Source organism: Porites lutea, chromosome 2 (genome assembly GCF_958299795.1).
Source record: "Porites lutea chromosome 2, jaPorLute2.1, whole genome shotgun sequence".
In the NCBI taxonomy this organism is placed as follows: Eukaryota; Metazoa; Cnidaria; class Anthozoa; order Scleractinia; family Poritidae; genus Porites; species Porites lutea.
Genome location: NC_133202.1, coordinates 54573882 through 54598290, shown reverse-complemented (window position 1 = coordinate 54598290; position 24409 = coordinate 54573882). Strand labels below are relative to the sequence as shown.

Here is a 24409-nt window from a genome sequence, read left to right as displayed (position 1 = left end):
GCAAGCCTCTGGAGAAGTTTAAGCACAGCTACGCCCCAAAAATGTTTTAGGACAATCCTTTGCACTGTAGCTTTAGTTTACAATTGATATTTTTTTCAGAACAGCCTTTTTACGGAAATTATCCGACATTAGATTCTCATACAAACACTGTAATTTCTCACGCGTTTGCCTACTCGTCAAGATGGCGTCGAAAACCGTGACAAGGTCTATTTCGCATCCTAAATAGCGGCCAGAATGCCTCGATACCAGCTAGAAACTGGAAACATTATAATTCCCCAACACCAGGATGAGAAAAGCTCAATAATACTCGACAAAAGAAACGAAGATTTAATACTTTTCTTTCCTTCATTTTATCTATTTATTTATTTCGATATAACACACTGGATGTATACCATAACCTTACATTAAGCATTTGAACAAGAAGATAAACGAGAGATAGTTAACATACATAAAATTTACATCTTTGATCTCCAAAAAATGAACGATTACCCGGCACACACCGGATGTATATTGGTAAGGTTGTAACTTCAGTGAGGTTACACAGACTAAGGCTTTCTTCATTCTATACCGGATCGCTTTTGCACCGGCACGAAAACCATAACGGATAGGGCCTCTGTTTACACATAAGAACTTTGATTTCGGCGCGATTTCTGTTACACAGCTGCGCTGCGCTGCGCTAATCTTTAAAGTGGAGAGTCACATATCGGAAAGGCAGGGGCCCCTAGCGAATTTTTTCTGTAAAATAACTGTTCGAAGGAGCAGATATTGACTAGAAATTTCTAAACCTTGAGAAAAGCTAAAAATTTCAGGACAACCCTTCCATTCGTCTAAAATATTCGGAGGTTTTCTAATAGCCTGAGCATAACTACGATTTTCGGAGGTTATGTTAAACAAATTTTAACACATTATTTCTAAAAAGGTCTCCTAAAACTTTCGGTATAAAGAAAAAACGTACTTCATGTCCTCGAACTTTCGACCGGACTCATAAGGGTAGCTAACACTTTCGAATGAGACGAAAAAACCAACTAAAACTTTCGTGACGACCAAAGTTCCCCTAAGACATCCGAACAGATAAATAGTTTTTTAAAGACAACTCCAAATTAACCAAACAGGCTTCTAAAGTATAGAGAAAACCATCTGAGACACTTCTGGTGTATTTGGAAACATTCGGTCGTTGGGTGCCCCTGGAAAGAAGTTCATACTTTAGCGGAAAGCCTTTCGCGTCGACACTAAATACTATTCGGTAAAGTATGACCATAACCTAAGAGAATTAATCTCCAAAGCTAAATAACGTTCCATAATGGACAATTCCAAATGGGTGGACAATGTTAAAGGCTTTCACATTAGCTTGAGCTCGACTAAATATAACTTACAGGTATATTATACACTTAATGTAACTTATGTCAGGTCCCGAGGTAAGTAAGTATTGTTATACACTTTATTCATAGACTTTCAATCAACTAAATAGGGATTACTTTTGGTTGATTCTTGATCACGTGGATTTGACTAAATCCAAGTCGTTGTACCCCGCTCGCAGAGTGCAAAGAAAGTAGTGTCCGATAGCCCGGGGCTAGTGGACTTTACTACCAGGCTAGTGAATTTTGTTCTTAACTTGCCCGATAGGCAAGTGAAATTCTTTTAGGGGATTCAAATTGCAGAGGAACTGTAATCAATCCTCTTCGTCAATTTTTTTACAGGTTAGTTAACATAGCTTTTGGGCTTAGTACATGCTACAAACAGCTTGCTCGAATGGCAAAATGTAAAACCGATTTTCTTTGCACCCTGCGCTCGGGATACCACAGCATGTGATCAAGGCGTGAAAGAAGGCGGGAAAAACACCGCCACTTTTTATTCTCGTGATCTGTGAATGAACATAACAGCATAAACATGGAGCCTTAGGCTAAAAAACAGAGGGGTTTATAACAGGAATAAACAAAGCGATTCGAGATAAGCCAAAGCAATGCTAGTCAAAATACGTTTTGCATACTGGTTTGTAATTAAGCTTCAAAACGTCATCATAAATCGAATTTATTTCAGGTCAACTTGAGGGGGCCCTTAATCGGATGTCCTTCTTTGTTTACAGGTAGATGGGCCTATAATTGGGAGGATTATAAACGACAGTTTACGGTATACTTGTGTTCTTATAAAGCTTTTATTATAAGGACCGAGATTGTCTTGATTCTTTCTTTATTCTTTCTCGATGTGGAAGTGAAAGTCTAGGAAATTATTTTCGGGACAGTCGGTTCAGAACCCTCGGGAAAACAAAACAAGCTGTTTTTCTCGGGGCCTGACATTAAGTCTACAGTAAAATCCCGCGAATAAGAACCTGTTAGGTTAAATTTGCCAGGTACGTCCCCGCCTCTATACAAGAACTTGTTTAACATTTGAAACAGGTTCTTATTTTCTAAACACGTAATAAAAAATTATGTAACCTTGGGCAAATAAGATAAGTCAACATTCAGAAACCTCTTTGGAGATATAGTCTATATGTGCCTTATCACTCCAACTGCAATGTAATGGTATGCAGATTTTATATAAGGAATAAGCTGAATATACCAATGAATACTCTTACCTTCAATGTATTTTTTTCTTCAGAAAATAAGAACATATTTAAGAACCTAAATAGCCTAAATTTGTGCTCATTACCATTTATATACGAACCCGTTTAGGCTAACTTAGAAAAAAGGCAGGTTTTTAGTCGCGGGTTTTTTCGTCTACCAATGTATAATTCTAAATCAGCGAACAATTGTAAAGCCCTAACCTTAATTACTTGCGTTCGTTGGTGCTAGCGTGAACTCGACTAAATATAATTTACAAGAGGTGTAACATCTTTAACTTGGATGTGTTTGTCCTCTTCATGAGTTTAGTGCTTCCCACAGTGACATAGTCATATTTTCTTTATTTTCGCCCTCGAGTCATAAGAACCCTAAGAATGAGACAACAATTATTAGTAACAAGGTGAAGCACAACAAACTTTGCCACTGCTCAAACTCCATCATTAATATACAGCTATTTCGAGAACGGTTGTCGGAAAAATGTGCACACGACAACCCCAAAAGGTATTAAGGGATATGATCAATACCCTGTTTCTAACGACTGTAGCTGTCGAACCTACTCTTGTTCCTTTCCACTTGCACATGCGAACATATGTCCGAGGCCTCGCGTGCCATTCTTTCAAATTTCTTTGGAGAACAGTGCAGACAAAACCACCCACAATACCTTTCGGGATTGTCGCGTGCCCTTTTTCCGACAACCTTTCTCTAAACAGCTGTATACCGTGCCCCGTCTGTTTAGCCCCACCCTTTAGTAAGTACGCAATTCCATCCTCTCCATACCTTTTTTCAACCCACGCCTTTCCCCAGAAACCTCTAGTGCACGTCCTGTTGCAAAACAAAACAATTTCGCACGCCAGCTCTTTCTTGAAAACGTAAAAAGCGACAATGACTTCTAGAGTCTACTCACTTAATGTTCTGAAATTGAACCTGGTGAGTTCTTTTTCACAAACAGCGGGTACCTTTCCACTCTACAGCCTGAAAATATGAACAAAAAGGTAGAATGAATGCATAGCATCGTCTCACCAAATAGAACTGAGAAAGACTACAGTAGAACCCAGTTCACTCGGACTCGGATAATAATGCAAACTCCTCGCCAGGTAACTTACAAGCGAAAAAATAGATTTCCCCTCGGATTTGTCATAATATTTGTATGTGTAACCAAATGATATACTCGTGAAATTAGGGGCTAAATTCGCTTGCGTTTTGCCTAAATTTTAATATTTTCCTGAGCCTTTTATTAATGTCATGGGTGAAAAAATACGCTCGCAATCGTGGATTTGGTTGCTTTTTCTATCGAGAACTCCACGCACTGGAAAGTTTAAAGCATAAATTTCGGGTTAAGTTCTTGATTCTCTGAATTTCTGGACAAAATACCTGTTAGAATCGTTCTTGATGTGCTCTTTCGTGTGTTTTTCTAAAGTGTCTTTAATGCCCTGACATCTTGAGTCATGACATTTTAAAAGCTTGACGCCATCTTGGCACTGAGACATACGGAACGTTGCCATAGCAATTTTGTAATTACACAAGTAAAATATAAATTATAACGGTGAAATTTCGCGCCAAAAGTAAGGAGGAGTTGGTCACCCATGATATTGTAAGTTATCAACCAGCTGGGTCATATCGAAATTCTTCCACCCTAAAAGTAGAAACCACTCTTAAGAGAACAAACCCAAACGATTTTGAGGAAGCGCGGTTGTACTTCCCTTGCGCGCGTTTCGCTCTTTGCGCCATGCCGGGCAGATAAAACCACCATGGGCAACATACTTACCATAAGCAATAGGTGTAAGTTTGAACACCGTGTGAAATGGAATACGTAGATTAGGAAGCTCTCCTGAAATTGGGAGAAAAACGGCAATAAAAGAGTCATTAAATTCTATTTCCTTTCACTTTCTTCCGGCTAACAAACGAAAAACAACGCACGGAATCAGTTCGACACTCACAAAAATATTCAAAACGTTATAGAAGGTTCGGAATTTTGGAAAATGATACAAAAAATAAGATATTGACAATTGCTATGAAATTGAGTGGTAGAATTCCACTGCGCAACCTGCATGATCAAGACCGTCTTCTTTTGTTTGAAAATTTACTTAGAATCATGCTGTCTTAAGTTTTAGATAGTAATACATGTTTCTCACACACAGGGACTTCACCAGCCGCAAACACCTTTTTAGTCAAAATTAGACCTGTATCCAGCATCCTAAACATCTAAATTTACAAATCACATCGTTGGGTCCTTCTGCGTAAAGTTTACAGTAAAAAAATAGAGTTAATATTCGCGGGCGAGGGATAAAATGAGCTCTGAAAATAAAAGGGACCAAAACACATTTATGCCCAAGAACATGAACTCTATTGCTGTTTTTAATACTTTGAAGAACAATGGGTATGGATATTCTCGGGAAATACACAAGCAAGATTCTTTTCAGACGGTGTTTGTGGACCCAGCCGATCAGACTTATAGTACTGAAATATTACATATAATAAGAATAGGGTTTTGACAAAACAATAAAGCAACTGAAAAAAAAAAAGAAACGAAAAGTAACCCTAGCCTGTGCACCTGTGCAGAGATGTGATAGGACTATGTTTGGGTGACTGTGGCATGTCGCTCACAAGTCTTTCTAAGGGTGAAAAGATAAAGCAAAACACTGAAATACAGACTATTGTCACACAGCAGTTTCAGTTCTCTCGACTCACCTGAACTGTGATCCAGGAAATAAGCCATAAGGCATTGTAAGATGGCCTGCAGGAAGACAGTAGTTTATTTGCTCTCATCAAATTACAATTAAAAGAGTGCGTAAATCAGAGGAAAATACAATTTGGAAGAAATGAGTTTTAAAACCAGGTGCAAGTGTTAAATAAGGCAGTGAGGTAAAACAAAAATACACAGCAGTTCGTCATTTTCAAAAATAACATGTCTGTTTTCCAGGCACTTATAACTTATTTATTTTATTCATTTTACTAGTAGGAGTGGTTTAGCAAAAAGAGGTAATGCCCGCAAAAATTAAAATCATTGCGCTATTTTTGAACAACAACATTAATAATAAAAAATCAAAGTAATCCGTACTGTCAGTAAGTGTGAGTAAGGTTTCCAGTACCAGGCAAAAAGGCCTGACCTCTGGCAGCCAGACCGACCACATTCTGGTGGCGATAGTCTTTACGAACAGTGAGTGGGTTCATTAACGTCCCGCAGATATTAAATGAGACGGGGCTTGTGAGACGCGACCTACAATTGTCCTTATCCGATAAGACTAGAAAGTTGAACCATTTGCAGATGACATTACAAAGGTAGCATGTTCTCCCAAGTTGTTAAAGACCCTAGTGTTGGTCTGGCCAGGGGTCAATTTAATAAAACTTTTACAAGTTATTTACAACAACAGTCATTCAAGGTACACACTTACCTCGTGACAAATGACCAACACGTTAGATTGTCTTTCCAATTCCTTGAAACAAAACGAATTTCGCTTAATGAGCTGGGAATCAACACAACTTTTAGCCTACTTTTTTTTATTGTTTTTCTTAAGTCCAGTTAGTAGAATGGTCATCAAAAATACTTACGTGCTTTGCCTTACACAAGATTGTAAGCTTCACAGAGCTCAAAAAAATGCCAATCATTATTTTGCAAGATGTTCATGAACGAACATTCTCCTAGAAAAGTAGTGCTCTTAGAATGACTCTATATAACAAATCCATGTAAAGTGTTACTAAACTAAGTTACTCACCATAATGATTGGTTCTAGACGAGCACAAACATCGCTGTAAGACTGAAAAGAAAGAGTAAACATGATGCTATATATAGTTCAATGCATTAAATCTTATTTGATAATTAATGATATTAAAAAAGAAAGAATAACAATGCACTAAATATTGAGGAATCAAGAAAATTAACTAATACAATCACATCTGGGCACAGCTCATCGCGTCACAAACGCCCAAATAGACTGAAAAAGCCAGACAATCCCGGGGGCCAATCGAAGTCAGTTTAAAATACGCTGCTTAAAATGAGCACGACTTTTTGCTGAATGATATAAGGAGGGGACAATTGTAGTAACTAGATTACAGTGTACAGGGTCTTTCGAAGAGATTTTTAAAGAAACTGCGTTCTTCTGAGACTATATTACCTCTCCTCTGGGATATCTATAGTTAAAGGGGTGTTCCTCTAAAACCTTGTGCTCCTCGGGATCCATTTGCTTTATTTCGTCCAGTGTCATTCCATCGTAGATGCCCTGATGGAACACAAAAGAATATAACGAAATAAGACTTGACAAAAATGTATCCGGCGATAGGCTCTTTATTTTCTCGTCGCGGAACTCCAAGTACATGTACTAGACTGGAGACTTGAAGCAACTATAGTGTTGCAGACTGTGAAGATAGAAAATACATTGTAGCTATAAAATGCTACAGCCCTGATTACAAACTGAGTAGCTTCCATTTATACAAAATGTCTCAACGAAAAATGCCGCAACACCTCTCCCAAAATGTGTAAGTAATCAATAGGCTTCAGAGCTAAAAGTCCTTATCATGATCGGCCAATCAGATCACTTTTTAACTTGTTTGCTTGGTTAGTGTTGATATAACTATAAAACTGAAATTATACGCTGATCTATTATATGGGCGCCTTTCAAGTCGACATGCTTTTGAAACGAAGCTCAAAAATGGGCACTCATGTTGTTCGGCGCAATCATAATTATGACAAGAAGTATGTTTAAAACGTTTTAATGCTACGCCTGCAAAAACCACCAAAAATAAGTGACATAAGTACTCCCTGGTGAAATTTATTATGATAATTTCTTCATAACTTTACAGAAGCACTTTGTAAGTAATGACTACAGCACAAAATTGACCTAAATATCATCGTGACGGTTACAGCGATAAATAATCTCTTCGCAATAACTTGGTTTAGGGGTGAAGAGGTTAATCTATATCAATTGTAACTTACATGATCCATTTCATTGAGCGCTTTCCATCTCTCAACTGTCACCCCCTCAAGGAACTGTGCAGTATCTACTGCTCGCTTTAACTGACTTGTCCAAACCTAAAAAACACATACATCTTGACCTCTTTACATAGATATAACACTTGGTAAGGCGCCTGATTGCAGAGTCATACAGCTGTACATATCAGGCAGGGGTTCAAAAACAGGCACGACTACTAACAGGTTACCCAACGAGCCGCCATTTGTCTTCTTTCGATCGAGGAAGAGAAAACGAGGCTACGGCTAAATCTCATGAAGCCTCTGAAGACACGGCATCCCGAACTTCTGGACAGACTTGTCTTTTCAGTGCGAGCATTCGATTATTGATAAACCGCTGGTCACTACTGAGCCTGTTGTACCAAGCGCCCAGTTATTAGGCCTGAGTTCGAAACTGTATCCCAACATCACTCAGCGCATGCCCAAAATTATCTTACTCGATTCAACAAGAGTCTTTCTTAAGTACGCCAAAAGATAGAGCTTAGAAATAGAAATTAGTACTCAATAAAATCGACCAATAAAATCACCCTTAGGCTGCCAAATACACGATTACCTTGGTAATCAAGTAACGAACTCTGTCCCCAACATCAGTGCCAACAGTTTGCGGCAATATAGAAGAAAAAAGCAGCTCAGAATATCAGTGAAGTTACAGTTCCGTTGAACAGAATATGGAGTAGCTCTTTGTAGCAGTTCTAAATTTTCAAGCCGGCATAGAGACACGGTTTGAAATAAATGGCAATTGAATTTCCGCCATATAAATACAAAGTAAGAATTTTCATATCTGTTTATTAGATATCTCAGTGTCAAACTGTCAAATGAACTACTTCTGTTTTCCGTATTATCAGCCACTTTCAGATGGCCCAGAATACACTTAATTATTCACTCAAAATATTTTGCCGTTTCTAATTGGCTTCATTCCCCCAGCCATTTCTTCATAACTGAACGGAAGAAATGCAAAAATACGCAAAGTATTTTGATCAATGAATGTTATCAACTTCCTCAGAAGTATATGCAAGAAAAAACATCTGTTAATATCCTGATATCGCGCCGAGAAATAAACCAATGTGTTGAAAAAAGTCTGCGAGGAGGTACAGTCTGTAAGCTTGTTGATAACTCTTGAATGAATAATAAAACAATTATTGAATTCGGCTTTCGAATGATGTGAAGAATTATACAGATATTGAGGGATGATATCCACCTCGGCCTTCAGCGTTGGTTGGATAACATCCTCCTCGATCTGCATAATTGTTTATATCATACTCACCGGCATTCAATAATTGATGATTTCTTCCCCAAAAAAATTTGGCATAAGCAATGTTTTCAACACCCAGTAGAGAGAGAGTAAACAATGAGTACGCAAAATGTATTGGTTTGGTCGGTGGGGTTGGGGGGGGGGGGGTTAGCGGTGGGGGGGTCAAGGTAAATTATGGGCAGTGTGAAAGTGGCCAATATCTAAGAGATCTGGTTTTCACAGAATCTCACGCCATTACAAACGTTTATTGAACCATTTTATCGAACCATTTTAGGTACCCCTTAAAGACGTAAGCACGAAAAAAAGGTAAACAGACGTTATTGGGATTTCGTTTTCTTACCTTTAAATCCTTAATTTTTTCCTCCTCAATAAATCTTGCCAAAGCAAACGAAAACTACAGAAAGACAGAGAATACAGTCAGCAATTGCAACCAATTCGTCACCGTGCTTCGATGATAATAACATAAAACATTATCCAAATTACTGAGAATGTTTCTTTTTTTTCAGTAGTGACTCAGGTGACTCAGAAAAGAGACACCTAATTTCACCCAATGGGCGGGTCGAAAGTATGAGGGGACAGATGCCCTACTACTGAGCGGTAGTGGAGACTTGTTGGCGCGTTTGTCAAACGAACCCAGTTAAATGGGTCTGGCTCCCATGAGTCAGCTCCTCTAGCTCGATGGTAAAGCTAAATAGTACCCAGAGAATAACGTGGTGCTAAGTAATTACATGTCACCCGTTGCTGATAGGGTTATAGTTTTAGTCAGGTTTTGTTAGCGGCATTATTTTCCAGTTTTCCGTTCTCCGTTCTACTAGGAAGTTTAAGTAACCCCGACAGCGACGTGGATGAAAACGTCACTCAAAAAGCGAATCCGCGAAATTTCAAGCTTAGTCACTCATATCCATCTCGTTCAGTTTTTAAATTTTTTTTCTGGAGTTGAATTCTAAAGCACTGTATCTAAGTTCAGGAAAAGATTAAGTTCACGTTTTTCCTAGTCTCCATGACTCCGGCCCGAGCGGCTGCGAAGGAGACCAACGTCTTCCATGAAACGTGAAATTACGAAGCTGCGTGTCGTGGTCGTCCAACGACGGCAAAGAAATGTACAAAGAAGCGCGATGCACGTGTTCTCGTTGCCGTCGCTGTCGTGGCTCTCTTGTATTTGTCGTGATCGTGGTCGCGGTCGTGGTCGTGCAGTGACATGGAAAAACTTGATCAGATTTATCCATAACCATTAAAATGTCCCGGAGAAAGTTTTCTTTGTCAACGACTAACCTATCAAAGAAATCTCACTGTTGTTTTGGCTTCTCGTTGCCGCTGTAATCATTGTCGTTAAACGAAAGTAAGCGATCTACTCTCTGGGCAAAAATACATACCTCTTCTCCCCTAACTGTCAGATCTGAATTCCCACCAAGTCTTTTCTGCACATTATAGTCACTCTCTCCATGCTTAAATTAAATGGGTTAAAAAGTGATTCAGTTTATGACTGCAAACGCCACACAGTCCAGAGCGATTGTAATCATTTTAACACACACACAACATACCCGTGCAAGATATATTGATCTTTTCTTGTTGTGCGAGTTCATCAAAAAGTACACTGCTCTACTCTGCAGATAACCTGCAGTAAAGACGAGAATGAAAGTTAGTCAACTCAAATGTAGATTTCAATTCTCAATACAAAACAATACCTGAACATTAATCAGGGACTTTTCAATAGTTGGGGAAAAAAGTATTTTAGATATTCTGAGCTACTGAGTACTGTTGCTATTAGTGAAATCCAACTGGTTGGTCAAAAATATCGAGACAAAACAACTTTAGCTACCAAAACGCGATTAATCCGCCATTGTTTTGGTTTTCAAAGCCAACGCTTTTCGCTACTAGTGGGCTATAACATATAGCCTAGTAGTAGCTCAACCAATCAGAACGCAGCAATGATACTGAATATACCACTAGTTGGATTAGTTTACTAATACTGGATATCCGGAGGTAGAGTAGCCAATCAGAGCTCACGAAAAACACTATCGACTGCTTTAGTATAATGCTAAATGAGTTTATCCTACAGCAAGCCACTTACCCCGTGTTTCCAGGCACTCCTTAATTCACGAGTTGAAAAAAATCGTTGAAAATTTACCATAAGAGGGTTTAAAACAATGTTCCGTAATCGCCTCTCAAGGTCACGGTTTTACTGTCTCACAGATAATTCATACCCTCGATTTTTAGCGTAAAATTCTTAAGGGAAAAAGTGCGGCTTAAACGCGAGTTGTTACGGTACTGACTCATAAAACAAGACAACGTTTTTCAGCACAAAATGGACCATAAAGCTTTCGGGAGTTTAAGACTGAATAATTATATGCCCATTCCAAGAGGTAAAAACATACAGTGTTCTTAAGTCAAGTAGTATAGCCATACCGTCAATGTTGTTCACAAGAAATTGTTCCCCAGCATTGGTAATCTTGATAAAGGAAAGATTGCTGTTAAGTAACAAAACAAAAACACAGGAATCAACACAAAACACGGCATAGCTGAACAAAATTAATTGGCTTGTACGTGAGTATTAGAGAGTCCTAGTGTTAAATTTGATACTTTATTTATTTATTGTTTACAAACAGAATGAGAAACAGCATCTTCAGAATAATACAAAGTAAACAGTTTTAACTTTAGTCGTTAATATAGAACTGTCCCTCGAAGGGGAGGTGAATAGTGGAAGATTGATGAGGAGTCGCGAAGCGATCAATCAAGGAAAAAATACTGACTTGCTGCGGTTTCTGCTTAATAAGTTGCCTTCAAAGAGAGCTGTGCACTTTTCACAGTTTGTCCATTATAAGCTGTACAGCAAAACTGACGTCTTTCGGACAAGAAGCACAGTAACTGCTTTTGATGGCCTAGTACTGAAGAATAGCTCTTGCACCAAAGAGTTTGAGTTGGCCACTTTGAATTAACTTGCGAGCTAGCCTGCGCCACAGACGGAACTAAACTTCTGGCTAAGGTCGTCTCCTCAACAGTACCGAAAAAATACTTGTTCTGGGCCCACATCTGTGTACACTCCATGATTGGACTGTTTAAAATGCCATTGTCGATTTGCCAATAAGGTTGAAGGGAAATTCGAAACGCATTTGCGGTAATTTGTTGAGTCCCTTGAGGGGCCCAGAACAAGGAGATATCAGCGCTGCTTTGCAGACGTTACTAACCGGGGGTTAGTATTGATTAAGAGCATTCAGGGGATATCATGAGAAGTCACGCACAAACACCAAGTGAAAGAAGACTTGAGCTTTGCCGTTTGCTAGCGTGTTTCCTCCCGGGTCACATCGCTCACCGCTCGAAATTCATAACTTGCTCAGAGGCTAGCTTAGAATTAACAGTTCTGTATCCGGTCACCTCGCCACCAACGAAATCGCCACCAAGAAAAGGACTTAGCTTTCTTGTCTTAAGAAGTCCTAACTATACACAACAAATGAAGAACGTTCTTGAAAAACATTTTTTCCAAGCGATTCCGTAATCATATTTCAAAGAAATAACAGGTGGTTGTGTACCTTTCTGCGAGTTAGTGATTGTGTGGAAGGTAAATGTCAAACTTTACATTAACTGAACCTATTTTCAGCATTTGGAGTAAAGTTCGACACAAGGGTCATCAATAAAGGATCGACAGATTTGTATTTGGCTCGACTTTTCAAATTCGCATAGGCTTGACGAAAAAGTAAAAAATCCCAGATAAGTAATACTATGTAAACAAACTATTCATTGGTGGCGAAGAGACTTCTTGGTGGCGAAGTGGTTTGATGGCGAGATGACTGTAAACCCAACTAACCCTTCCTTCTCAATGGACAGTTCTTCATAAGAATCTTCATAGTGCTTTATGCGTTCCCTGAAGTCTTCAATGGCTTTGTCTCTGTCCAAGTTCTCATAATCAGGGGTGAACTTCTTTACTCCTGATGGGGACAGAGGAGGGGTTGCTGGCGAGTCCATCCAAGATTGCCATGACTTAAGCTCCTCCTTGGTAAAAAATTCATGGCCCATTACCTGAGATTTCAAATCAGTTTATCAAGCAAGTCAATATTGACAACTTTAAAGACAAAAATAATTAGCAAACTCTTATTGACTTGAGTAACGTGCAACTGTCAATGAACAAATAGTGAGAAAGGTAACATGGAAGCAGCAAAAGTAGAATGAAAGAGAGAAAGGAAATTAATATGAATGATTAATGATGGTGTGTTACATCAATTAGATCAACAGACAAAAAAAACACAACATTAAAAATATTCATATTTAAGTGTGGACATTCATATACATTCAAGTTTGAACAAGTTTAGTTGCAAGCTTCTCTGTGACACAAGGTAAGTACAGTAATGTATGGGTTGTTTTGTATAATTTACACCCACGGTTCGAAAATATTCCTTCTAGTAGTATGGGAAAAGCAGACTATTCATCCATGCAAGTAGCTTTTCATAATCACATGCTCTCAGGCAAGTCTATTGTAACTAAAAATCATGCAAGTGCCACAAACAGGCAAAATTTGAGGGATGCTTGATCAAAGTCCTTTTTTTTAGAGGTCTGTACCCTGGTTAGTACCAGTCAAGCTAATTTAATTAAACGTTTTAAAAACATCTTCTTGTACTTCTTTCATAACTGAACTCACAACAAAACAATATTTCAATCAACCTTTCTTTCATTTTTTATCTTGACTTCCTTCAACACTGAGTTGCAATAATTATTCTTGCAACCACTAAAGCCATACATGTAGTTATACAGATCTAAACCGAGACCACGCTCTAAGTTCGTCTGGCTTGATTTTAAATGAAATTTCAGCAGGCAAGACCTCAAAAGAGAGTGTTAACGAGGCAGAGCTGCAAATAGCCATCAATCATCGGCCAATGTCCTGCTAAAATTATAGTCTACATGTATGTCTGTTGAAATCCGACCAGCAGTCGGTCATGACGACTATCATTCAAATCAAAACACTTAACTTTTTTTTTTTTTTTTTTTTTTATATTTAATATGTCAAAGTACTTAAGAGTTTTATTTTATTAGCTGAAAATTTGCTGCAATTAAAGTAATAAAAAAGCCACATAATGTGTCCACAATTCTTCTGATTTGATTTGATTGACCCAAAAAATTATATTTGCAGGACTGCTCAGAGTGCAGGAGCTGCTTAAATTGAGCCTGATCTCAGGTTGTTTAAGTACAAATGAACAGATGTTACAGTGTACCTTGATGTTGGCAGCCACAATATCTGGATCAGTGCACATGGATTCCATAAAAAACACCTAAAGGAAGAATTCCAGTTTTCAGAGAATTTGCAAAATGTCTTCATGATAACAACATAGCCGACAATAATTAACCTTCACAAACTTCACAAAAGGTATATTAAAATATTAATTGCACAAAATACTTTGAGAAACAGAATATAAGTACTAGCAGTACTTACTAGTATTTAAAAAAGTACAGTAAAAGATTTAAAAGTTGTCATTTTTGGTCGTGGCTTCTCACACGACAGCGCCAAATTCATATGTACTTGTACAGTAACAATATTTAAACAATCTAAGGCTCCCTGAGGACAACGTTTTCCTATCTAGTTGCCAAGAAAAAACAAACTGAGATTAGGAATCATTTGGTTCACTATTAAAGGCGAATGTAACCACGAATGGTAGTTCTCCTTTCCTCAGAGCCATGTATGGCAAAAGAAAAAGTAAAATTATGCAGACACGAAAAAGGACAACTCTTATTTTTTCTTAGCTTAGGCTTTCACATGGCTTTCACTCTCATATTCCTTACAGCTTTGCCGCTCACACCTCAAGCACCCTGTTGATCTATTGTGACTCAAAAGAAAAATAGGAGACTGCTCGATCTCACAGTCTATTTTTATGCCAGAAGCATAAAATAGTCATCATCTGAATGAGACCCAGTTCTAAAGCCGCACTTCAAAATAGGCCAAATCAAAATTATTTGAATTGAGGTCAAACAAAATTATTTTAGGCTGGCTGAATTGATTCAGATGCCAATCTTTCTTCCAGGTGAACTTAATTCAATAGGGCAAAAATGCAAATGACAGTCAAATACATTACCAAAAATTTATGCATTGTATCATTCCAGACCCACCCCCACTTTAAATTGATTCAGAACCTGTACTTCACATGAACTTAATTCATTCATGTTGCTAATAAATTCATAATATTATTATGCAATGATTTTGCCCCCGATGTGTTTCTTAGTTTCTCAGTATTAACTAATATTTTGTAATGCTGCTAATAGTACTGGTACATTGTACCTTGAATCCTCGGTTTGTACAGAATTCCAAGATGAGCCCCCTTCTTTCCATTGTTATGTTTGTGGCATCAAATATCTGTACAAAAAAATAATAACAATAATAACACAATTCACGTACACATAAAAATCAGATCATAAAGAAGTAAAACTACAAGTATGATATGTTGGGTTGTTGAAGAAAATGATTACTATTTTATCCTTGGTTCAATGTTAACAGAAAAAACTTTATTGAGCTACATGTGACTTGAAAATTAATTCAAGGAAAATATTGTTCATTACAAAGAGAAAATATTATGAACAAAAGTGCCATAAAAACCACGGCATTTTCTTCATATTTTACTTTTTATACTGACACAGCTTTGGGATGGCACTGACGTGACACTACTGTTTTTCCCTGAAGCTCTTAAAATCTTCCACAGCAACATTAAATTAATTATATTATATTAAAGCCTTGAAAAAAGTACAATGTACAATGTCCCTGGCTACTCTGATCATGAGCTTCTTTCATAGCAAACAAGGGGAAAATAGAACCAAATTCCGACAAGTCTTAGCCGCTAAAGTGACTCCCTGCCTTAACTCTAAATCCCATATTATATCACAGGGGCGGATCTAGGGGGAGGGTGCAGGGGTGCGCACCCCCCCCCCCCCCGCCCCCGAGATGACCTGCAGTTATCTAATACAACTGGTATTCTGCAAAAAAAAACTATATGGTTTATTGGTGTTGAAGTAGAGCAAGAGACGAGTGCACCCCCTCCTAAAAAAAATCCCAGATCCGCCCCTGTATCAGCAACTTAACTGAAATCTTAGCAACAGCCCTGTTAGTATCTTCTTACATATGTACATGTAGATGTCCTAAGGGTTCACAAAGCTCTGAAAAGTGGTAATTTTCAGGAGCCAAAAAATGCCTGAAGTCTATTTCCAAAAACTCCCAATATGATTTTACCACAATCTTCAACTTACAGCAACTTGTCCTCCTCGAGTTAAGAACTTACTGACATCTTCCAAGCAGGCCAAGGCACACTTCCTGTATAAATACCAAAAAAAACAACAATGAAAATACAAGTATTACGATTACAATGCCTGCTAAATATTAACAACTGTGTCCCTTAGTTGAGGGAGGTGCCCGGGACGCCTAGGGGCTTCCACTTTTGGCAAAGCCAGCCCTTAGACAGAGTTACATGTATGCCCCCGTGGCTGGTAAACCCACGCCCTCCAGCCATGAGCTCCCACGCCAACAGAACAAGGCACCTGTCACACTGATTTATCAGTAGAAAAAATAAATCGGGAGAGGGAGTGGGGTAAAAGAATGATCCAAAGGCTAAACAAAGAGAGTGGCTGCCAGGAAACGCTGTACTAAGTACATGGAGATGATGCAAGCAAGGCTGACCGCGCTGACCGCTGACTGACACCTGAGCTACTAGTTGTTAACTGTAATACATTTCATTTCACCACATTTAAAATATCAATTCTGAACAATAATAATCACTTTGAACAACTTTTTTTTTACAATAAATTAGATGTAGTTGACATAACTAGTTAATATTTACTGACCACAAAAGAGCCCCATGAGAGAAACACATTTAACTGCATTTCAGTTGGACAGGTTACTTACTCTCTTATTTTATAGGCTTCAGTGTTTTCCACTCTGAAAAAATCATGCAGTTTATCAGGCCCAACGAATTTTCTGCGGTACTCTCCAGCATTAAAAACTACAAAACAAAGGAAAAGGAATCAGGTTAGGTAGAGCTATTTCCAAACAATAGGGACCTTAGATTTGTGAACAGCAACGGCAGTCTGAAAACATCCATTTAAAAGTGATTTTGGGTTTTTTAAATCTTTATCGTGATTATTCAATCTTAAACACTTTGTCAAACAAAGGTGAACTCAGAAGTTGAATTCCCAAGAACTATAGCCAAGTTCAGGAAGAAAAAAAAAATTTTGTTCTGGCTTGTTTACATCCTCCATTTAGGCATTAATTTTCATGTTGTAGTCGTGCAGAGAGGGCAAAGAAATGTACAAAAAAGTGTAATGCACGTGCAGAGTTGCTGTTTTGCTAATCAAACCTATTGCTTTTTTGACATTCTTGCCGCCATCATAGTTGTCAGATCTTAAGGTACCTAATTTACATGTACACACCCATTCACCCCTACAGGGCTACTGTTCTGAAATGTGTCAGTGAATAAGGCGTTTGTGGAGTTTAACTTACCTTTTGTTTTGATGCCTATCCAGTTGAGGTAACGGCCCAGTTTTTTTGCCATATATGTCTTGCCTCTTGCTGGCAGCCCAACCAATGTGATGACTGTTGGTGCATTGACAAAGCGAGGATAGTATCCAGGATAGCAAGTGTCTATAGATAAAGGAGGATGAAAACATCAGCTATCAAACCACTTAATACTGGCTAAAACTGTGTGCACACAGTTTTTGTATGTAATGACTAGTATGGTATTTTATTCAATTAAGTGCCCTAGGTGCTAAAAAAATTAAATTTTTGGACCCTGAGAGTGGCGCTTATTCGAGGCTGGGTGTATATTAAATTTTCACAGTTTTTTTTAATAGCAAACAGTAATTTGATTTTGCAACGGAAGGAACAGTATCCTGTTACTGCGCATGTACCAAACTTTGATTTTCTGACAGGATGTCGCAAATTCAAAAGATGCGAGGAGTGCAAGAGAACCTTGAAAAATCCATTTGCATTGCCCTTGGCCAAGTTCGATACTACTAAGAAACAAACCAGTGAGACATGAATGTGACTGAGGAGATCTTGTGGAAGCTTCATGAAACACGATGTGTGGCAACGACATGTTAGTAAACTTAAAATTAAATCTCCTTACGGCCGACAAATCAAAGAACAGGCACTCGGTGTTTAGGGAAACGAGTGCAATGATATAATGTTTGACTGAGCTTTACCATGCTTCTTCACGTTGCGGATGCATTTTTATTTAAACTTTTGAAGCTAGAACGCAAGCAAGTATTGCTGGACTTGGACTTGCCACAAATTGACCTCTTACACGAGTCTGACAGCCAAAAAGCTGTAAACCGAGTGGAACAAGCTTTTTAGGGAGCAAGGTGGCCGAGCTAGCAACAAAATCGCAAGATGTCTTTGTGCCACGAGCAAAATTTTTAAATAAGACACAAGACTTCTTTGAAAGACTAAAATATACTTGAGAATGTAAACAACAAATCTTCGTCGTGGTGTGGTCCGGAACGAAATCTTGTCAAGTCAACATGACAGTTCTATTGTCTTTTGAAGAAAAAACAGATGACGCTCACGCATGTGCATAACACTGACTCTTTAATCAAATAAATACATGTATGCCACTATACTTTGTTTGTTGTTTGTTTTTTTTGCATTTCCTGAACAGAAAAAAATATTTTCTAAAAAGAAGTATTCACTATCTTACACCTTCGACCCAATGATGATCAGGTATGAACATCGCCTTCATTGTATAGTAATAATATTATCAAGGCAATGCATGAAGATCGATACAACTCAAAATGTAACTAACAAGCCAGAGCTGAGGAACTGCCTACATAAAATTCATTGATCTCTATTAGTCAAACTCCCTAAACTAGTCCTGTGTCACCTACATGTATTGATATACACATGTAAATGTGCCAATGAGAGGCTTATTAGCTCTCTCTTATAAAAAGGAGTTCTTTTTTTCAGTGGCTGGCACATTTAATTTGAATGACAAAACAAAGTTTTCAAACATAAACTACAAAATTAACGTATCACTCATGAATGTATATCCTAATAATGAGAGGAAGTAAAGCAGCAAAAAGAATTAACAAATATTAATGATCATGAAATTTAAAGGCTTTAAAGCAAACCTCGGGCAACAAAAAAATATCATTCTATTTAAGATGCCAAGAAAAATGATATCAAGTGAAAATATCAAAATGAAATGCAAGCACTGGCTAGTACAGTGAACACTTAACCAGGAAACTTGTAGCAGCACAAACATAAAACATCGTCATACAACTGTACAGACAATTCTCTTAAAAGTAAATTCACTGCAATGTGTTACAAAGTTTATGCTAATTTGCATATATTTTTTTAAATTCTTCACTCTCTCTCTCTCTCTTTACTGTACTTCCTGATTATACTTGTATTATATGATAGTATTTCTTGATCTCCATCTATTGTAATATTAACTACAGCTGTACATGTAAAGAGCATCACTGTAAGACTGGGGAGACCTTTAAAATTCACACTTGACAAATCTTACTACATTATTCAAATTTGCTCACAATTCACTGCATCTAAGAATAAATTGTACAGAAAAACTATATATTTATACAACAACACAATGATCTCAGTAATAGTAAAAGATTACAAAGTTGCATGACCTACAGCTGTATCTACATGTATTTGTATAAATGTATAAAATCTGGTTCTTCAGTATCATCCAATTTTAGGGTAAAATTCTCAAAACAAAACCTGATCACAGAACCCGGACAATAATGTAGCAAAATACAAGCAAATCAAGAAAGACATAAAGACACAAAAACACAAAAAAAATTTCTGCAAACCAAAGAATAGCAATAGAATAGAAATGATTTTATATTCTTCACCCTTTACTGAAATTGCACTGTTTGGCAGTGTCATTTATCTCAGCACCTCATAGACAATCATTTTTTTAAATCTTAATTCACTATCATTCATTAGTTAGACATGTAAAACATAGAATGGACATTAACATTATCATTATAATTCAACTATATACCCAACCTTCGTTAGGGTAAACCACATCATGGGTGAATGTCTCCATACTGAAGCAAGCTAAGCTGAAGCTGATGAAATCTGTAATGTAGAGCAATATTCTTTCCTTGACTGTAAACCTATAAACTAACATTTCAGTCATGAAGCCTAGGATACATGAATATTATCAATTGCTTAAATAGGGGGTGTGTTTTCAATGCAAATTTGCATCTTCATTCATGTATGTTAAAATGCATTTATAATTATCCTAACAAAAGTTGTTGAACAATTGATGCCAAATACTTTTTGATCTGCTTTACCATGTACTCTGGTTCCATGTTTTGTAAACTCTGTGCCCTAATATTTTATTATACAATTTGTCAGTCATTTAATCAAACTGCAAAACTTTCCTTGTCAGCAGTACACTCAACATTATGGTGAAATTGATCAACAAAGTGCTTACAAAAATACATGATGCATAAAAATTACAACCAATATCAGGATTGGTACTCTTAGAAACAGAGTATTTCCTTGACCTAAAGCTGTAACTCAATATACAAGACTAAAACTCAAATTGAGTGATTCAACAAACATAACAAGCTTACCAATACTCTTATACTAGGCATGTTTATACTGGTTTGAAACTTTTGCTAAATTACCCAGTTGAACCCGACCGAACAAGACAGTGTCAGTGTATCAGACATAATAGATTCACTGTCATAGGGCAAAGTCTGCAATGTCAAACAGGGAAGACCATGAACAAGATTCATTCAAGGAAAAAGCAGTACATGATGACTGGTCATTCAATCCCAGTACTACAGAAATCTAGATCTTTGGGAGTATCCAGTTATAAGTTCTACAGATAGCAGCACAAGGATCTACAACCATCTTGCATTGTATCCAGAGTTTGGCCATCTCAAACTTAACTCATGAGACTTGCTTACCAAAAGGGTTCAAGGTACATGTTAAGTTTAAAGTACACAAAGTTCAGTAAACATGCATGAGGCATTAAAGACCACAGTGTATTAAAGAACAGATTGCAAAATGATTTCTACAAATGTAATGTTTGGCCTGGAAATTTTTGAAAATTCAAAAGTTCCATTTTTGCTAGCTCATCATATTTAACAAAATATTGAGTAAGTAAATTAAATAAATTTGAATATTTATACATTATGAAAACATAGATGAGCAGGAAAAGCAGTTATCTTTAATGTACATGTATAATTTAGAGGTATGATAAGAAAAATAATATATAATATAATGATATCACACATGACATCATTATTGTGCACGTATTCCAATTTGTACATAAGCACAGTGTGTATATAAATTCTAAATACATATTGTATATTAAAATACCCCCCTAAAATAGTCTCCACAATGATATAAAAAAAATTATCATTCTATAGATTGAATATAATGTTCTTAGGGTTTAAAAAAATAATCTTCTCGCTGGTAGTATGTGTAAGTCTCAATAGTTAAAAAGAAAAAGTTTTTTATAACATGTATTGCAAGAATTTGGTTCCCTTTCTAACCTAAAACGTTCAAAAAACCCTTTATTATTTTCAAAATGACTAGTATAGCCACCCAGTTCTGATTTTTGGAAAGTGCCCTACCTACATGTAGCAAGTTTATAATCAGAGGAATTACATGAAATTCGTTGTATCGTGCTGTGCGTTTTGCAAAATTCGAAGGAATTTGTGGCTTTTCTGTTCCATCAATCATATCGGACCTCTCAGGAAACATACGTTTACTTGCACGAATTCAAAAGGTCCTGGTTTGTGCTTTGTGATTGCTGGGTTTTGATCTGTTTTGTTAATTTCATGTTTCAAGGTTCGTTGCTTGTGAGCGACCTGTTTTGGGCAATAATTTGCTTCGCAGACTTTTCTGACCTTTCTTGTTCTTGTCAGTTGCAAGAATAAAGCAACATCTGCCTCCTTCCTTTGACAAAAATCCACTCTTCATACCAATTTCCTTCCCTATTCTTAAGCAGTCTAGAGTCATTCTCAGTAAAATTGGGTGAGCACATTACATTGTGATTGCATTAACCCCACCCTCACTCAAATGATTGACAGAACAGAAAAACCCAAAATCCTTTCAAAGGTTGCAATACACGCAGCACGATGCAGTCAAACTTGTTGATTTTTTTCCCACTAGAGATTTAGCTGCTGATCGTACTATTGGCATGTCTGAAATAGTGAGCTGTTTGCAAAACACGAGTTAGCTGTAGTTTCAGAGTTACAACAACAAAAAAATTTCAAGAGCAAAACCAGTGGAGCTTAATTCTAGATTAAAAAATTAATAATAAAACAATGTTTTGTTTCCTTATTTCTTTGGTATGTTTTTATAATGAATGGATATTTTCCTTTCCCTATTGGCTTATTTCCCTTTCTTCTTACTTCTGGCTCTTGGCCTCTGCTTCGCGAAGCTCTGCAATACTTCAAGTAACTAATACGTTAATTATCCTCTTCCCTTATATTGCACAGAGCTTTCAGGGATAATGAAACAAATAATTTAAGGTATTAGATCTGCTAAAAACCTGTTCATTTCAAAAATTTATTCCTCAAATAATAAAGAATTTTCCAAAATAAAAATTACACAAGTCTATCAAGTGTGACCTCAGCTTTCAGAAAAATTGATATCAGAGGTGTCAATTTTCACACCTAAGGTGTGATTCCTGATTTATATTGCAGGCTCAAAAAATCAAGAATTGCATTTTTTTCCAGCTTTCCCTCAAAAACTAGGAATAAAAAGAAATTGGAACTGATTTATACTTAGATTGTTAATTTACCTTTAAATTCCCGGCATTGTTTGTCAATTGTTCCTGGAGATATAGAGGTGGGATTTTTTTTGCAATGCTATGGAACTTCAGGCAGTTGCCAAAAATTCCAAAATGCTCCCTTACTGCCAGGAATCTAAGACATTTTTCCTTAGCATTATTTATTTTAAGTTTCAGTGCGGTATTATACATCCTTATATTTTTACATCAATTTGTTTTCAGTGCACTCTAACACAGCCGCAAAATTCCCCACTACGCTGTTTTCTTTGTTGCCATCTTGAATTTTTACAAGAAAACCTCTGTTCCTAACCCAATTGTAGCATGGAACGTGGCAAGAAAATGCAAAAATCTTTGTCTGAACTTGTTTCATAATGTGCTCTCAGTATGGCATCATAAACAATGTTTTAGCCTTAATTAATTTGAATAATACGTCATTTAACAGGGGCCTTATCTGTCACCAACCTTGTAAGGATCATATATCCAATATGTCTCTAGAAAGCTTTTTGGAGCCATAATGATTAAGAAAGATCAAAACAATCGTACTTTATTTGGGAAAGCAGAATGTAAGCAAATTTTGCAATAATTCAACCTAGTTTACTTCAAACTTATAGCGCAATATCATGTGTCTGGTTGTGAAAATTGTAACAGTTCTGTCAACAAAGGGAACCATCACGTCAGATTAATTAATTTCCCAAAATAGCACTCTTAGATACCAATTTCGGCCTTAATTTTCTCACCTGCTAATGAACGAAAATGCTTCATTTTTGGAGTTTGCATTCGTGTTAAGAGCACATTTCAAATAAGTGATTTTATAAGCATCATCAATTTTTGACTTTAAAGCAGGTCTAATACCTAAAATGGAACATAACATTACATAGTTAAAAATTCCAACAGGTAGGAGGCGAACCAGTTGGCTATTTTACAAGCATGGCAATGCAATGATTTGAGCTCTGGACTACCAAGAACAAATCCAGCTAGTGGTCAGTGCAGGACTTCAACTCGGGGCCTCCTGAATCATTACAAGGTCCAGCACTCTGGACCACAGGCCATGCTGCCTCCCTCAAATGTCAGTTTACATCAGAACCACTCTGAAGATCCCCATGCAGCTGATATGATTTCTATTACAACACTATATTTATCAACTTTTCTCGTTACACTTTAACTTATTAGGAATCTAATCCAGACCTAGAAAATGATTATGCATCAGGATTTACTTTAAAAACTTGAGCTTTACTATTTTAGCTCACTTTGAGAAATCAACCTCGTTTAATTGTCTTTTCTCTTATAAACAAAATCCCTTAAAGCACATGCCACAAGGGTTAAATCTATGTCAATCACGCGCGCTTATGAAACGAAAGCGAGAAAACAGCACAAACATCCTGACTCACCTACTCTGTACTTATAATCCGAGGGATAAATGACGCCCTTCTTCTCCCTTAAAACAAAAACTTCTTGATTTTTATGTTCCCTATCTTCGTGGTCAGCTAACAAGTCCATATCATGATCATCAAGTTCTGAATCTACGCTTACAGAATGAAGTGAAAATGGAGGTTTCATATCATCGACGTCCGCCATCTTTGATAACATCTACCTAATCCCCAGGTCTTCGCGGTCTTGAGAAGAGCGGCTAAAGCAAAAAATGCCTCTGTTTGTGGTGGGTCGGTGAAGGGGTCGGTGTCATGCAGAGATGGGAAGAAACGCCTGCGCCCGAGGTGGGGAGGCGGGGAGGGGACTCTCTATAATGGCTTATACGGGGAAGCTCCGCCCAAAAGGGATACCTTTTCAGTCATCATCAACATCATCATAACGATTATTCCTCGAGCCCTCATGGGCTCTGAGTCAATAGCCCATGAGGCCGAGCCAGTAGCCGATCCAGGGTGTAGCGCCGGCTTTTTGG

The 24409-nt window shown here is 37.4% G+C and overlaps 1 protein-coding gene across 4 annotated transcripts; it reads right to left on the bottom strand.

The window, feature by feature from the left end:
- Nucleotides 1-307: 307 nt before the first annotated feature.
- On the bottom strand, nucleotides 308-24094 carry LOC140929069 (6-phosphofructo-2-kinase/fructose-2,6-bisphosphatase 1-like). 4 transcript variants are annotated; one of them, XR_012164686.1, is made up of 21 exons: nucleotides 23901-24094; nucleotides 19764-19835; nucleotides 17238-17378; nucleotides 16644-16740; nucleotides 15992-16055; nucleotides 15033-15107; nucleotides 13975-14031; nucleotides 12576-12787; nucleotides 11180-11241; nucleotides 10315-10388; nucleotides 10147-10218; nucleotides 9114-9167; nucleotides 7489-7584; nucleotides 6671-6775; nucleotides 6272-6313; nucleotides 5951-5992; nucleotides 5247-5292; nucleotides 4324-4386; nucleotides 3463-3530; nucleotides 2806-2926; nucleotides 2735-2753 (listed from the first exon to the last, which is right to left on the bottom strand). XR_012164686.1 is itself a non-coding variant. In XM_073378907.1 (20 exons), exons 1-19 carry the CDS (start codon nucleotides 24085-24087, stop codon nucleotides 3463-3465), a joined length of 1629 nt encoding a protein of 542 aa, XP_073235008.1. In that variant the 5' UTR covers nucleotides 24088-24094; the 3' UTR covers nucleotides 308-2926. The 4 variants fall into 4 exon arrangements, 3 of the variants coding, with proteins under 3 accessions (XP_073235008.1, XP_073235010.1, XP_073235009.1); XM_073378907.1 differs by having other exon boundaries at nucleotides 308-2926; XM_073378909.1 differs by lacking the exon at nucleotides 23901-24094 and adding an exon at nucleotides 20339-20673 and having other exon boundaries at nucleotides 308-2926.
- Between the last annotated feature and the right edge of the window lie 315 nt (nucleotides 24095-24409).